At 39.2% G+C, this 14,831-nt stretch overlaps 1 protein-coding gene across 3 annotated transcripts in view; it reads left to right on the top strand.

Moving 5' to 3' along the window:
* LOC105483262 (myosin IIIB) overlaps window positions 1–14,831 on the top strand; it is a 520,975-nt gene that overhangs the window by 71,279 nt on the left and 434,865 nt on the right. For all 3 annotated transcript variants that reach the window (XM_071072912.1, XM_024793234.2, XM_071072911.1), the window contains exons 4-6: window positions 5,927–6,031; window positions 6,277–6,376; window positions 8,917–8,993. In XM_071072912.1, the coding sequence (XP_070929013.1) occupies window positions 5,927–6,031; window positions 6,277–6,376; window positions 8,917–8,993 (282 nt within the window). The remainder of the gene's footprint in view (window positions 1–5,926; window positions 6,032–6,276; window positions 6,377–8,916; window positions 8,994–14,831) is intronic.

The following is a 14,831-nucleotide window of genomic DNA, read 5'->3' on the forward strand; positions in this document are numbered from 1 at the left end:
TGTCAGTAGCCTTTGAATTTCCTAGACCTCATTTCTGCCATGGATAGTAGCATGACCTTTATCCGTGAAATGGGAAGCTTGGCTTAATTGGCAGGAATCAGTCATGTTCACCTGTGCTATGCCTTTTAACTTCCATTATCATCTACCTCTGGATCCCTCAGATCCAGTTTTCTTTCCTAGGGCTTTGACTTGAAGCTTGGAATTGAGTCTGGGACAAAAATGTGCCTCTGAGAGGGGGTGTTGCATGGACTCCATATCATAAGCCAAATGCTAAGGTGAAGCTGTGGAACTGAGTCCTCCAACAAGGGAGAGAAAAGGATGTCTTGTGACATGCCCAGATAACTGGTGGCTATAGTTATGCTTGTAAAGATCTGGGTGCATGGGGCTTGGCTTTGGTTAGCTCCCTTGGTCTTACTTTCCCAAGAAGGAAACCTCTGGGTGATGGGCACCCTATTTATACCCATCACCTGGCAGGATTTGCAGGATAATTGCTCAGAACTAGAATTTTGATCCAGGTTTTTACATCACCCATCCCTTTTATTCTTTCTAAGCTGTAGCTGGAGATTCCTGGTTGGTTCACAAGAACAAGCAGGGTTAGTCTAAAATGTAGGCAAAAACTTAAAAACAACTAATGAGTCTATAATTTAATGACAAATGTATGATAAGTTTTGAAACATAATTTCTGTCTCTCCAGTCCTCATTTTTTGTTTAAAAAAAAATCATGATAGGACTGAGTTGTTCGCAAAATAGACTTTAGTCTTATACTTGACCTGATTATTTGCATAAAGTACAGCAAGAATAATTGTTTCTATATAGGCCTTTTAGATTGACTTTGATGGAACTCTGTTCCACAAGGAATTTCAGGTAAGACCTTTTACAGCTGAGCACAGCCATGGGTTAGTATCCTCAAATACCTGTGAGTTGGGTGATCCTCTCCTCTTAAGGTCCCAAGATAAACTTAGAGCTCCTGGTCCTGTCATAAAGTGACAGTCTTTACTTACCACAGGTCAGGAAGCCTATACAGGTACTACATAGATAAGGGTGTGAGGCCAGTTTTCCCAAGGGGCTTTTATCAGCTCTGCAAGTCGAGCTTGACTCCTTAAAGGGAAGCATACCCTTCCAGTCAAAGCCTTGGAAAAAGTTTCTCCAACTGCATCCTACTGCAAAAGAAAATGGATTCTTATTGCACTGATGCAAACAACTACATTGCCATAAGTTAAGAATACTCACAACTAGTTTCCAAATTCTGGGGAAGCCAGGCAGAGAGAGAGAGAGAGAGAGAGAGAGAGAGAGAGAGAGAGAGAAATATATGCTCCAAATTTTGTTCACAGGAGTGTACCTTAATCATTAAAGGCCATAAATAGTTCAAAATAAGTTTCCTTGACTCTGAAAAAGAAAACAAGCATCAGCAACATTCCAAGCAAAAGTTGAAAAGATAGCTTCAGTTTTCTATGAGTTCAGTCCATTTAGTTAACTTGGTTTGATATTCATGAACATTTCAGCTCTTCATGAGTCCTATATGTTTTCCCTTTTTTCCAATGTCACAGTCTCCAAAGTTATCAGAAACCTGTATTTGAGAGCACCTGTCAGAGTCCTGTGGCACCTGTCAGAGTCCAGTTTATTATAAACTGTCTTTTGAAAAGAACCAAAACAAGACAACAATTGTCGGGAATAACAAAATTGCCCAGGGTAGTTACAGTTAGAAACACAATTGACAAAGAAGTTTGGTTATCTCTGTGGTTTACAATAACATAACAACCTTAATTATGATTGATAGCACATACATTAGACATTAGAATTTTAGAAATCCCATACAATTTTGGAACAGACATTAACATTTTCATCAAAATATAACCTAAATATGATTGAACACCACTTTGGCAATTCCATGTAACTAAACAACTTAAATGATCCCTTTTACCTCTCTTTTGTATACTCCAGGGCCCTCTGGAGCATCCAAAACCCAGGCGTCAGGAAAGACAATTTTGAAACTGAAGTTTGATTTTGGGAAGCCTGTTAAATATGTTAGTGGTTTAAAACACTGAAATAGAATTACAGATTACCATAAGTTATTTATTTTGCCAAACGATGACTCAGAAATTTAAAAAAGCAAAAACCTTTTATAACCCTTTACTAATTTTGCTAAAGAGCAGATTAGTGCCTTAAGAGTACCTTGTTGTGCTTTTATTTCAATGCTCAATTTACAGAAAAATCATATAATACCCCTTTGAATTTAGTCAATCTGTTCAAACACTGAATTTTTGCAGTACTAATTTTTATAGTCCTTCCATCATTTGTTTAAACCATCAGCTTTATTTTATCTAATTCAAAACAATCCTTTAACCCTAGGCAGGTACTTACATTTCCATATCTTGTAATCTTTTACTAAAAAACACATCTTACTGTTCCTACATACCTTGCATGTAAATCTATTTCCAGTAGTTTCAATTACATGTTATAATGGTAACCCCCAGCAATTTTAAGTTTAATACAAAACCTGGTAAGTTGTTTTAATTATGTGCTAGGTTCAGCCAGGGTTTGACTCCTTCCAACATAATTAAGGGTGTGGTTAATTCCATATGTCCCCAGGCCTTACCAATTGTCAAGCTGACAAGTTGAAAAGTTCTTAAAAACCAAAAAGGCAGTTTATAACCTTAAAACACTTAGCAAACCTAGTATCTGACTGCATAATTTAGTTCACCTCTGTATATTTGAAATATCTGCATTTTACCAATAATCTTTAAGGCTGTTTTTATTTCTCAAAGATTAAAGTCACATGAACTAAAACATACTACAGCTTTTATCTTCCCTTTAAAAAAATATTTGATCCAAGCAGTTGTCTTCCATTAGACCAATTAAATTAGAGCTCTTTTTTTATAGACATCACACACACAACACATATGTAACTACACAGACAGGCAAAAGAAAACCCAGAAGCCATAAGATTTTCATTTGCCCATCTCCTATTTGGATTATTGCCTCCGGGTAGAGCCCTTTAAGAGACAGGGCTAGGAAAACATGCAGCTTTTAAGGCCTAGTAAACAGGCATGACTAGGGGCAAAAACAGAGTCTGAGAGGGATCTATCTATTTTTAATTCCTGGGGTTCCATGAGAAAAACAGATTTCTTCCCAAAATGGAGTAGTGCCTCGTCTGTTTTTCCCAAGGAGTCCCATGGTCCCAGGAGTTATCTTAGGGCCTGCCATGCATGCATTGAGAGTGGTAAGGCAAAATGGAGAAAAATAATTTAGTCAACTGAGGAAAAAGTCTTTTTCCAGCAAAGCAAGATCCTAAAAGAGGAAAAAGCATAAAGGCCTTTTAAATATACCATAACTTGGACATCCACTTTTAATTAAGCTGAGCACTCTCTAAGAAAATCCTTTTTACTCCCTTATTAACTGATTTTAGCCATGCCAACCATCTAGTATTTCTGACTTTCAAACTTTACTAAAGGTAACCTCACAGGTGAAACCAACAAGCCTCACTTAAGGTTATGATTTCACTGTGAGTGTATGTGGTATTTTCTAAGGAGATAAGGGTAAGCAATTCTTACAAAATTTAGAACCTTTAAAGGTAACCCAGAGAAAGGACAATTTAAGAAAAAGCCTAGATGTTGTTCATGGTGGGGAAGAGAATCAGCAAATGGCAGAAGTCACACAGATATTAACTGGAAAGTACTCATTTCCTAAGCTAGGATTGAACCTAGGCATCCTTGCGAAATGAAAGAACAAAAACATTGCCACATGGTTACAGGTCACAATCCCAAGCACATAAAACAAGATGGAGGCCTGCAGCAAAGTTTGCTGTTGACCATACAGGAAGTCATGCAAAGCACATCAGATTGACTACAGCTTAAGACCAACCTCACAAATCCTTTTTCATAATTAAAACTTTACAGAAAATATAAACCCTGATATTTGGGGTCCTGGCCTGGTAAAATGTTTAAAAAAAAAAAAAAAAAAAAAAAGCCGGCTGGGTTCTGCAGCTCAAACCTGTAATTCCAGCATTTTGGGAGGCCGAGGTGGGCAGATCACCTGAGGTTGGGAGTTCAAGACCAGCCTGACCAACATGGAGAAACGCTGTCTCTACTAAAAATACAAAATTAGCTGGGTGTGGTGGTGCATACCTGTAATCCCAGCTACTCGGGAGGCTGAGGCAGGAGAATCGCTTGAACCCAGGAGGTGGAGGTTGTGGTGAGCCGAGATTACACCACTGCACTCCAGCCTGGGCAAAAACAGTGAAACTTCCTCTCAAAAAAAACAAAAACAAAAACAAACAAAAAAAACTCTGGGGGAAGAATCTCTTACTTTTATGCCAATGGGTTTCTCCAACAGGGAGAGAAACTTAAGAGGGCAGCTGGTGAGTCACCAGTTTGTCCCTCCAGCCAACATTCCTGACCCCCAGGAATGACATGGTGGGCAAGGCGGGGGGCATAATTTCTCTACCCTCAGAAGAAGTCTGAGGACAAAAAGGCTTAGAAGTCAAAAGAAAAAGACTTTTTGGTTTGCATGTTACTCACCTTTCCTCAAGCCCCATGTCTGGATGCCAAAAATGTTGCAGAACTTTCTCCTTAGTTCTACCAAAACGGGGTTCTTGTCACATGACCAGGAAAGATTAGGCTGGTAGACACATAAAAGGGTGAGGAGCGGAATTTATTGGGAGAAAAGGAAAAAAAGAACTCAACAAAGTGAGATGAAGTCCTGCTAACAAGCCCTCTACCTCACCGATTGATTCCCAGGTCACCAAGTGAGCTAAAGAGAGCAGGCTCCTCCCCTGCATAAGGCGTGAGTTCCCCCTGGCTGCACCCATTTGCCCCCAGTGTTCATGTCCGGCTCCAGTCTGCTGTGGGGATACCCAGATAAGGCCAGGGCACATTCCCTCATCTGCACAAAGCATCAGATGTAAACACTTGTGAGGCGGGTCAGAGATTCTCTGGGGACCCGTTTTTCTCTGCCTAGGCATTTGGCTATCTCAGTAGCTTTCAGAATCTGGTGAAAGCTCTGCATTTTCTCCCCAGTAAACTGCAAGATGCATATACAGCATGTTGCCTACAGTTTCAGGGTATTTCCGTGCTCTGCTTAAAACAGTTAAGAACCCTTGATTTAGGATGGCTTGTAGCAAACCCAAACCTGCACATTGACTTCTGCAGTTAGTAAGAGTTATCTTTGGAAATCCTTAAGTTGATGAAAAAGTACAATATAACTGCTTTATGTATGTACTCAAACTTCAGTAAGATACAATATATGACAAAGAACAAATATGCAAAATAAAATTACAGTGTTTTTAACTACAGACAAAAAAGAGAGAAGAGCATAAAGTTGCTGAGAGCCTAAAATTGAACACTAAAAGGTTAATAAACGCACTTATGATGCAACTTCACTACATAAAACCTATCTGCAATGGCAATTCTAGGAAGAGCTGCTGGTTGGGTTTCTGATACCTGCTAGCACTGGAGAAATCACTGAAATGTATTCTCTGTCAGGTATCAAGGGCATCCATCTTGCCTCCTGGTTTTATCCTCAAAATGCTTGTTAAAAAATAGACAATATTCACATAAAGTGAAAAATATCCAATAAGTTGCCATGATTACTTATATGCTTTTTCTTTCCAAAAAATTTTCTTTCTAAAAAATTTCTAAATGTGCTTTACATTTTATTTTTATTTTATATTTGGCAATTAAAAAGTTAGCATTTTGGACATGCACTTTCACTCACAAAACATCACTTCAAATAAAAAATACATACACAAAGAATTAGATTAGACTGGGTAATGGAAATGTGAAGTCTGAGTATTCCAAGCTGGAGTTTTGTAATCTGCAAATTTACTACATTGAATCAGTATCAGTTGGCTTTTCTTCTTAATTTCTTTTTCTTTTCTTTCTTATATGTGATCTCCTGCTCTGCCTGTGTCTGGCATCTCTTCTCGCAGCTGTGTAATGGGGGCTCAGTCACTGAGCTTGTCAAAGGTCTACTCAGATGTGGCCAGCAGTTGGATGAAGCAATGATCTCATACATTTTGTATGGGGCCCTCTTGGTAAGAACATCTATCAAATGGGGTATGACAGCAAATGGGATGGTTTGTTCATTGCTTGGGTCCTTATTGCATATTAACAATGGGGAAACTGCCCTATGATATGCAAGAATTATTAACAGCAGGAAGGTGTAGCCAAATGTAGACTTTCATGAGACTTTTCAATACTAGGGTAATTGCTTTAAAATAAGCATGTAAATTTCCACTTTCTCTTTCCTGTTGTTTGGTGGTGGTGGGATGCCATGCAGGGCCTTCAGCATTTGCACAGCAACCGAATCATCCACCGTGATGTGAAGGGGAATAACATTCTTCTGACAACAGAAGGAGGAGTTAAGCTCGTTGACTTTGGTAATGACTGCTTGTCGTTTGTTTTCTTGATGTGTGCAGTTTAGCCAAAGGGGACAATTTATTGCAATCTCAGAAGACTGGGGCTTCTCTGCTACACCATAGGCTGAGGGACTTTTCCAGTCAAACACAAGCTGAGGGGGTGGGGGCTCCAGATGGATCACCCTAGGAGATGCTGTTTACTAATCTATTTTCAGCTTTAGAAGCAATTTTATTAAAGATTGAAAATAAAAGTGTTTCAGAAGAAGAACTTGATGCAAAAACTTTTTGGTTTTCTGCTAAGAATTTCACATCTCAGGGCAATTGTCTATAATTTACATTTTGTCATTTCTTCTTTTGCATATGAAAGGAGAAAGCAGTTTGATCTTTCAAATGACTTTCACTAGCCTTAGGCATACTTATTCCCAGTGAGCAGAAGGTAAAATAGTCCTCTGGGCCTGGGAGCTAACATCCTTTTAAATTGTGTTTATTGCTGCTACATGTGAGGCTGGTTGAACTGGAAACATTAACGGGAGATGGAAATGTGAGAGGAAATACAGGGCAATATCACCTAAGTCCAGAGAACTATTAAATATCTCCTTGTAATATCATATGTTGATATTTACAAAACAACAAACCATTTGTTTTGTTTTTTTTTTAAAGTTTATTGAAGGTTTAGTCTTCTAAATGAATTCAACAATAGTACTTCAGAGCCATTGTTACAAATAATGAGAAAACATTTAGAGAAACTTTAAACATGTTGTCAATGTCATAGTAAACAAGACTGATTATTTTTGAAAGATATTTGTGATAATATTGCTAAGAAAGAGTTCAGTGTAAACATGTATCAGTTCATCATTTGCTCAGATGAAATTACTTAAAAATAAATGAAGTTGCTTTAGATGTACTGGTGTATTTTTACTGAAACACAAGCAAAGAAAAATAGCAGAGGGAGCATTTTGTGTAAGTCTTATGCTCCTCTTTATAAGGAATGATGTAACTCCAATAATATGCTGTATGTTTAACATTTGAGATGTTTTTTTCCACGTGATTCTGGGGACTGTAAATATATTGTGAGGGCAAACAGACTGGAAGGATGAGGATGGGATGGGAATTGATACTGATTTATTCACTCAGCAGCTTTGTGATTTGACATAGCATAAGTGTTCCTAATCTTTCCATTAGAAGGTTCCGAACTTTCAGTGGCTGCAAAATAAATTTCTAGAAATTAAAACTAGAAAGGTATAGTTGTTTTTACCAAAATTGTGGTGGAGAAGTTGGTAAAATGGGAAAGTATCTGGGTCTAATAGAGTTTAAAGAGCTTCTTGGCTCTCTGATAAAGAGAATGTCCACAGTTAACACAACAGTCATCCCCCAACAAAACAACCCACGAACCCTTGGCAAATCTATGCTGATGTTTCAAAGGTGTGTCCTTTGCTAAGAACACACAGTGTTCAGTTTCTAAGTTTTTGTCATCAGTGACTTTAGTGGCAACTCTGGTCATTCTCTTAAGGGCTATATGAGACTTCTGTGTGGTATAAAAGAATACCTTACATGTGTAAAATGCTTTGCAATTTATAGATCATTTTCACATTTGTTCTCCTAGTTGGTCTTAAGAAGAACCCTCTGTGTTAGGTGTGACTGTTGTGATTATCCCTAGTTTGAAGATGAAAAAACTGAGGCTCCGAGGTGAAGCAATCACATAATTAGTAAAAAGCATAATTGGGATGGACAACATTGATTCTTAATCCCGTGGACCTTTACGCCCTCATGATATGAAGAAGAGAGCTGGTTAAAGGACATAGGAGTTACATTAGAATTCAGGTCCTCAACATTGAGCCCCAGATAATGTTATTAGTCTTATTCTTTTTCCATTTGACAAACAGAGCTTTCTCACCAGGTTTCCAGGCTTCTAGGCAAGATAAGGCACTGAAGTCTTTTTATGTCTGTACTGATGCTCTGTTAGTGATAGCGCACGCCGATCTTCTTTCTCCATAAAATGAAGCCCCTTATTAAGAAAGAAGTCATGTGAAATAATTTGGAAGTATAATAGGACAATATTTTGGATTGATCCTAGTTGTTGATATTTTTCTTTTGATTTTTGCAGCGATATAGACAGGGATGTCCATTAGGAAAAAAAAAATCCTAATGATTTAAATAGAGTGATAAATGCTCCAGAGTTGTAGTTTGCCGGCTACAGTTAGTATGCCAAATATGACCTACCTCCTATTTTCATATGGCCTATGAGCTAGGAATGGTTTTTACATTTTTAAATGATAGGGAAAAAAAAAAACCCAAAATATTTTGTGACGTGAAAATTATATGAAATTCAAATTTCAACATCTATAAATAAAGTTTTATGAGAATGCAGCCACATTTATTCATTTATGTGTCTACTATGGCTGCTTTTGTACTATGGGAGCAAGAGTTGAGTAGTTGTGACAGAGACCATATGGCCCACAAAGCCTAAAGTATTTATTTGGCCTTTATGGGAAAAGTCTGCCAATCCCTGGTCTAGCATCATACTTTGCTCACTTTTGAATTCTGATACCCTTTCCTTATAGGTGTTTCAGCTCAACTCACCAGTACGCGTCTGCGGAGAAACACATCTGTTGGCACCCCATTCTGGATGGCCCCTGAGGTAAGCTGGAAATATCTAGTTCTTTCTTTGCATGTGTTGAATGCCTTGGTACTATGCCTTTTTATGGGTAAGTCATATGCTCTCCAGAACTTTAGGAAGAAGAAAGTCCATTATCCTCATTGAACTGTAAGAGTGTTAGTTTGGTCAGTGATGCTGGTGAGATGTAATCTCAGAAAAGCAAGATTAAGTCACAGCTATCCCATAGGGTACCTTCATGCAATTAGAAGGTGTCCCTCCAGAAGATGCAGCCCTCTCCAAGGGCTGTGGCTTGGCAAATTCATCCAGCCCTTGTATAAATTAGAAAAAGTCAACTTCCCTGGATAGATGCAGCGTCAGAGGTATATGGCTTTGTGAAGAGCCAGATTTCAGCAGCAGCTGGCCTACAGAACTATATGTGGTGGCCCTGGTTGTTTTTTGTTACCAGATACATAGCAACTCATCTTGTGTACTTTGTTGGCTCTCTGTAGTAAAACTTGGGATTTATTCCTAAGTTCGGTTTGGCATCATCATAGAACTGCCTGGAAAATGACGCATGTAGAAGTTTGGGGAACCTTCCAGCTAGATGAGGCATGCTCTGTAACACTAGTGCAGTTTAGTTTGTCAGGTCATTTAATTCCACAGTATGCTGACCTTTGCCTGAGAGCAGCTTTCTGGATTAAACAAATGGGTTCTTTTAATAAAAGGACTCAGATGGTCACCTCCCTAGATGTCTTTCCATCTCTGCATGATGGTATTTCCTCTCTGTGACTGCCAAAGTGGTCTCCTAACAAAGTAAGTGGTTCATACTAATCTCTGCTTAAATTTCTTCAATGACCCTCCTGCCTCCCATCATCTATGGCTCTTTCTTTCATACCTGAGTAATGGATAGGCCCATTTTAAACAAAAAGAAAAATGCTGCAAATTCCAGTGTTTATCTAAATCTTAAATATTTCTTAAATAGGTTTTACAAAACATAAAACTAGATATAAACTCCTTGTCATTTTTATTTATAGAAATATAAAACCAAAAGAAAAAAATGTATTATGAAAAAACTATTATACAAAGTCAGTAACATTCAAGTAAGCAGCTTTAATTTTATGAGACAAATGATACTGTTTTGTGAATCTCCATTGTCCTTTGCAGTGTGCTTATGTTTCAGGACACAATCATATGGGTTATTTTGAGTCTGGCACACCTACCACCACGTACCATGTGGCGACTCAGTTCTCCTACTACTTTATTCTATTTCAGCTAGCATAATCTCTTTGTTCAAACAGCACCTCCTTTGATCTCCAACTGTTACATCTCTGTTGGCTTGATGCCAACTTAATAGTAAACATAATATGAACACTGTGTGACAAATGGTCATCCAGATGATCTAGAATATGTTTTTACTCCTCCTTCTCCCATTATTATTATTAACACAATTATCACTGAAACAAAACCAAAAACATAAAAAATTATCTAGGGACTTTGTGAACTCCACTTTGAGAAACACTGCAGGATAAAGTCAAAACTTCTTTGAATTGTGAATAAAGCTCTTAATATTCCAATGCCTATCTATCCAGCCTTATTTCAGATTACTTCTCCCAATTTACTGGTTCTTAATGCCCCAACAGTAGTGAACAACAGGTGACTCTCCAAATCCCTACTGATGTGTCTTTCCTTTAAACCCTTGGTGTACTATTATATCATCTGGAATGGCCCCCAGGCCTCTGGAAAATTCCTCCTTAATTGACAAGTCTCAAATGCTAGCTCCGCTGGGAAACGTTCCCTAATCCCTTGCCCACATGGAGGCTCCTTTCCCTAAGTTTCCACCACGTCCTTCCACCCTCCATTAATACAATATCACTACTGCACTGTAGTTGTTGGCAGGCAGATCTCCCAACTGGACTCAGCTCTGGCAGGGACTTGGGATGCCTAAGCTCTTAATAAAGTGCTTGATACAGAGTACATGCTCAAAAATAAAAAATAAAAAATAAAATCTGTTGGGTCAGGAGTGGTGTCTCATGCCTGTAATCTCAGCACTTTGGGAGGCCGAGGCAGGCAGATCATTTGAGATCAGGAGTTTGAGACCAGCCTGGTCAACATGGCAAAATCCTGTCTCTACTAAAAATACAAAAATTAGCTGGGTGTGGTGGCACACGGCTGTAATTCCAGCTACTCTGGAGGCTGAGGCAGGAGAATTGTTTGAACCCGGGAGGCAGAGGTTGCAGTGAGTCGAGATGGCACCACTGCACTCCAGCCTGAGTGACAGAGTTGGACTCTGTCTCTCAAAAAAAAAAAAAAAAAAAAAAAAAAAAAATTCTGTTGAATGAATGAATGCATTGGTAAGAAAGCCAAAGGGATAAGATACACTTGGAGAACAGTTTGAGGATGGCTTCACAACTATTGATATTAGCAAATTTCTCTGTAGATTTAGAACTGTTCTGAAAGGAAAGCATAACTAAGGTCACTCAGCTAATATTTGGGGTGGCATAACATGGAAGATGGTATTCCTGTTCTAACCTAGAGCAAATTGGTATTTTCAAAATCACAAAATATAATTAAGAGAAGCATTTTCTTGGCTTTGTACGTTTATTAAGAGGTGTTTGTGGCTGGGCGTGGTGGCTCACGCCTATAATCCCAGCACTTTGGGAGGCCGAGGCAGGCGGACCATGAGGTCAGGAGATTGAGACCATCCTGGCTAACACGGTGAAACCCCGTCTCTACTAAAAATACAAAAAATTAGCTGGGCATGGTGGCGCGCACCTGTAGTCCCAGCTACTCAGGAGGCTGAGGCAGGAGAGTGGCGTGAAGCTGGAAGGTGAAGCTTGCAGTGAGCCGAGATTGCGCCACTGCACTCCAGTCTGGGTGACAGAGTGAGACCTGTCTCAAAAACAAAACAAAACAACAGCAGCAAAAAGAGGTGTTTGTGACTTTCCAACTTTAACTGGGTTGAATAAAATATGTGGAGTGTTTCTATAGGGAACAGTTTATGGTGAGCTTCTTTTTGCTCAGATTGCCTGGAAGTGGTTCCCCTGTTAGCTGGGAAAAGCCAGCACTGCATCCTGCCTGTTGCAGTGAATCAATTGAAGAGTAAGCAGTTTAAGGTATGGACACCTTGACAGCACATTGCAGGAGTGAATGTCTGACTGTTCAGGTGCAGGATTCTCTCAGGATGCGTGATTGTGTCCAGTATGCTCTGGGACCCAGGCTGCAGCTCTTGGGAATCAGGCCTTCACCATTCTCACATTTTTATTTTCTAAATGGAGAAGTAGTTTTTCCAACAAAGTCTCTTTTTGCTTCATAATCCTCCATAGGAATGTCCACAAGAACAACCTTCCATTTTTCAGTTCAATTCAACAAACATTTATATTGTTCATGTGAGCAATGCTTTCAAGCAGTCCTTGAAAGTATAATCAGTAATGGTTCCAATTAACACTGTCTTCATATGATGGCCTGTGTAGTATATTGATCCTGGTATGTTCTCACTTCTGCTTGTATGAATAAGTGGTCTTTAGATTAAATACAACAATGCATGCAATACCAATGCCAGTGGAATAAGAGCATTGCAGATGACTTGTGCTTTATTTTTAAAATGCAGCTGAGAGATCTTTGATCCTATTTTTGAGGAATTGAACAAAATTGTTTTTTCCCTTTTTTATTTCCATTTTTATTCCACAAGCTTGAGTAAGTGTAGTATTTAATTCAGATAGCTGTTCTATAAACCAGGTAGCTAATGGAATGTGACCACAGTACAATCAAATGTTGATTAGCACTCAAGACACACAGTTCACTGGGGCAGCTCAAAGCTGCAGCATGAAATGACTATCATACTGTCAACACTCTCTACTCATGTTCTCTTACTACCTCATTTGGACACTACTAAAGTTGAAAGATACTGGCAGAGTAGTCTCAACTCAGCAATGTAGAAGAGTTCTGGGGATGCCATTAGTGTATTAGTACTTTGAAACAATACTACTAGGGAAATAAATTATTTAGCATAGTAAAAGGGTTAATGTAAAAGTCAAGATGACTACAATTTTTTTTTAAGATGGGGTCTTACTATGTTGCCCAGTCTGGTCTCCAACTCCTTAGCTCAAGCATTCCTTCCACCTCAGCCTCCCAAGTAGCTGGGACTACAGGCATGCATCAACATGCCTGGCTTAAGATCAGAAATGTTTTTTATAAACTAAACACACTGTATGTGAGTAGCATACTGTGACTACAAGAAAGATTATCTTAGAAAGAAAAAGTGTCACATCGAGACTATTTAGCAGATTATCATGAGCAAAATGACTTGAACATTAGATAATTAAGTTTCTTATGTAATAAGATCAGAGGTAGGTTGTTCTGGAGTTTGTTGATTTAGCAGCTCATAATAAAGTCATGAAAACTTCAGATTTTTCAATCTCCCTGGCTATGAGTGCTGCAAACTGCATGGCTTCATCGTTCAGGGACTGACTTCAGGGCAGTTACAACAACAGTGCCTGTGAATATCTGAGGGGTAATAGTGGCTGCAACATGCCAGTAGCCACAGGTGAAGGCACGCATGGTGCAACCAAACAGCAAGAAGTTAAAGTGGGTTTTCCTCGTCTCTTGGGGTTGAAGACTTGTCCGCCGTATATTTATTTCCCCGGTCTGCTCTAATCAAGTAGTACAAACTGGGTAGCTTTAAACAACAGAAATATATTATCTCACACTTCTGGAAGCTAGAAATCTGAAATCAAGATGCCAGCAGAGTCAGGCTTCCTCTGAAGCCTCCAGGGGCGGGATCTTGCTTTGTCTCTTTCCAGCTACTGGAGGTTTGCTGGCGATCTTTGGCGTTCCCTGGCTTGCAGCTGCGTAACTCCAGTCTCTGCCTTTGTAGTGCCATGGTGTTTTCTCTGTGTGTCTCTGTCTTCACATGACCCTGTCTTCTTATAAGAACACCAGTCCCGTCGGATTAGAGGCCCACCCTACTCCAGTATGACCTCATCTGAATTCAACTAATTGTAGTGCAGTGACCCTATTTCCAAATAAGTTCACATTCTGAGATTCTGGGGGCTAGGACTTGCATGTATCTCTTTTTTGGAGGACACAGTTCAACCAATAACAAGTTCCCAAATCGTAATAGTTAGCCCCCTTTCTTTGTATTAAATCATTCAAGTGTCCAAGGTAATTAGTTCACTATTTAGAACCTGCAGGGCTGCAGGTTAATAGATGCTAGCATAGTTAGAGGGATCAGCTTTGCCTGTTTACACACACATACACAACCACCTCCCCTACTCCACACACACCACACACATACACTGTCTGTGCTCTCTCAGCCTTTGGTGTTGGAGGCAAACATGGTTCTTTCTGAATGTACAAAGCATACCAAATTGCCTTCCTGTGTGGGCTCCCAACAACCCCAGACTTTTGTTCTCTCCTACCTACTTTCAAGCAAAGCATTTTAAAAATTATTATTATCTCCTGAGATGTTTGGCCAGCTCATGGTCACTTCCTTGAACCTTCTCTTTACTTGATTAAGCTTCTCTGGTCTCCTGGCCTATAACTTTAGCCTGCATTTTACACACTTAAAAAAACCCACAAAAACAACACAGTCTTCCTATTAGCCATGTTTATTATCTCTTTTCTCCTCCACTGTCTCCTGACATCCAATTTCTTATAGTAAATAATATGAATAATAATATCCCACATTTGCATAGAATTTTTACAAATAGTATTTTAAAAGCACTATAATCTACCTGTGAGAGTGCCATTTGGGCATGATTACATTGATGTTGCAGATGAAGAATCTAAGGCTCTGTCAGGCCAAGTGTCCACAGACACAGAGTAGTAGGTGGGTAATTGTGACTGGAATCCATATTTTGTGACTCATTCAACTAAGGGATT

This window comes from Macaca nemestrina, chromosome 11 (genome assembly GCF_043159975.1).
Source record: "Macaca nemestrina isolate mMacNem1 chromosome 11, mMacNem.hap1, whole genome shotgun sequence".
NCBI classification, from domain to species: domain Eukaryota; kingdom Metazoa; phylum Chordata; class Mammalia; order Primates; family Cercopithecidae; genus Macaca; species Macaca nemestrina.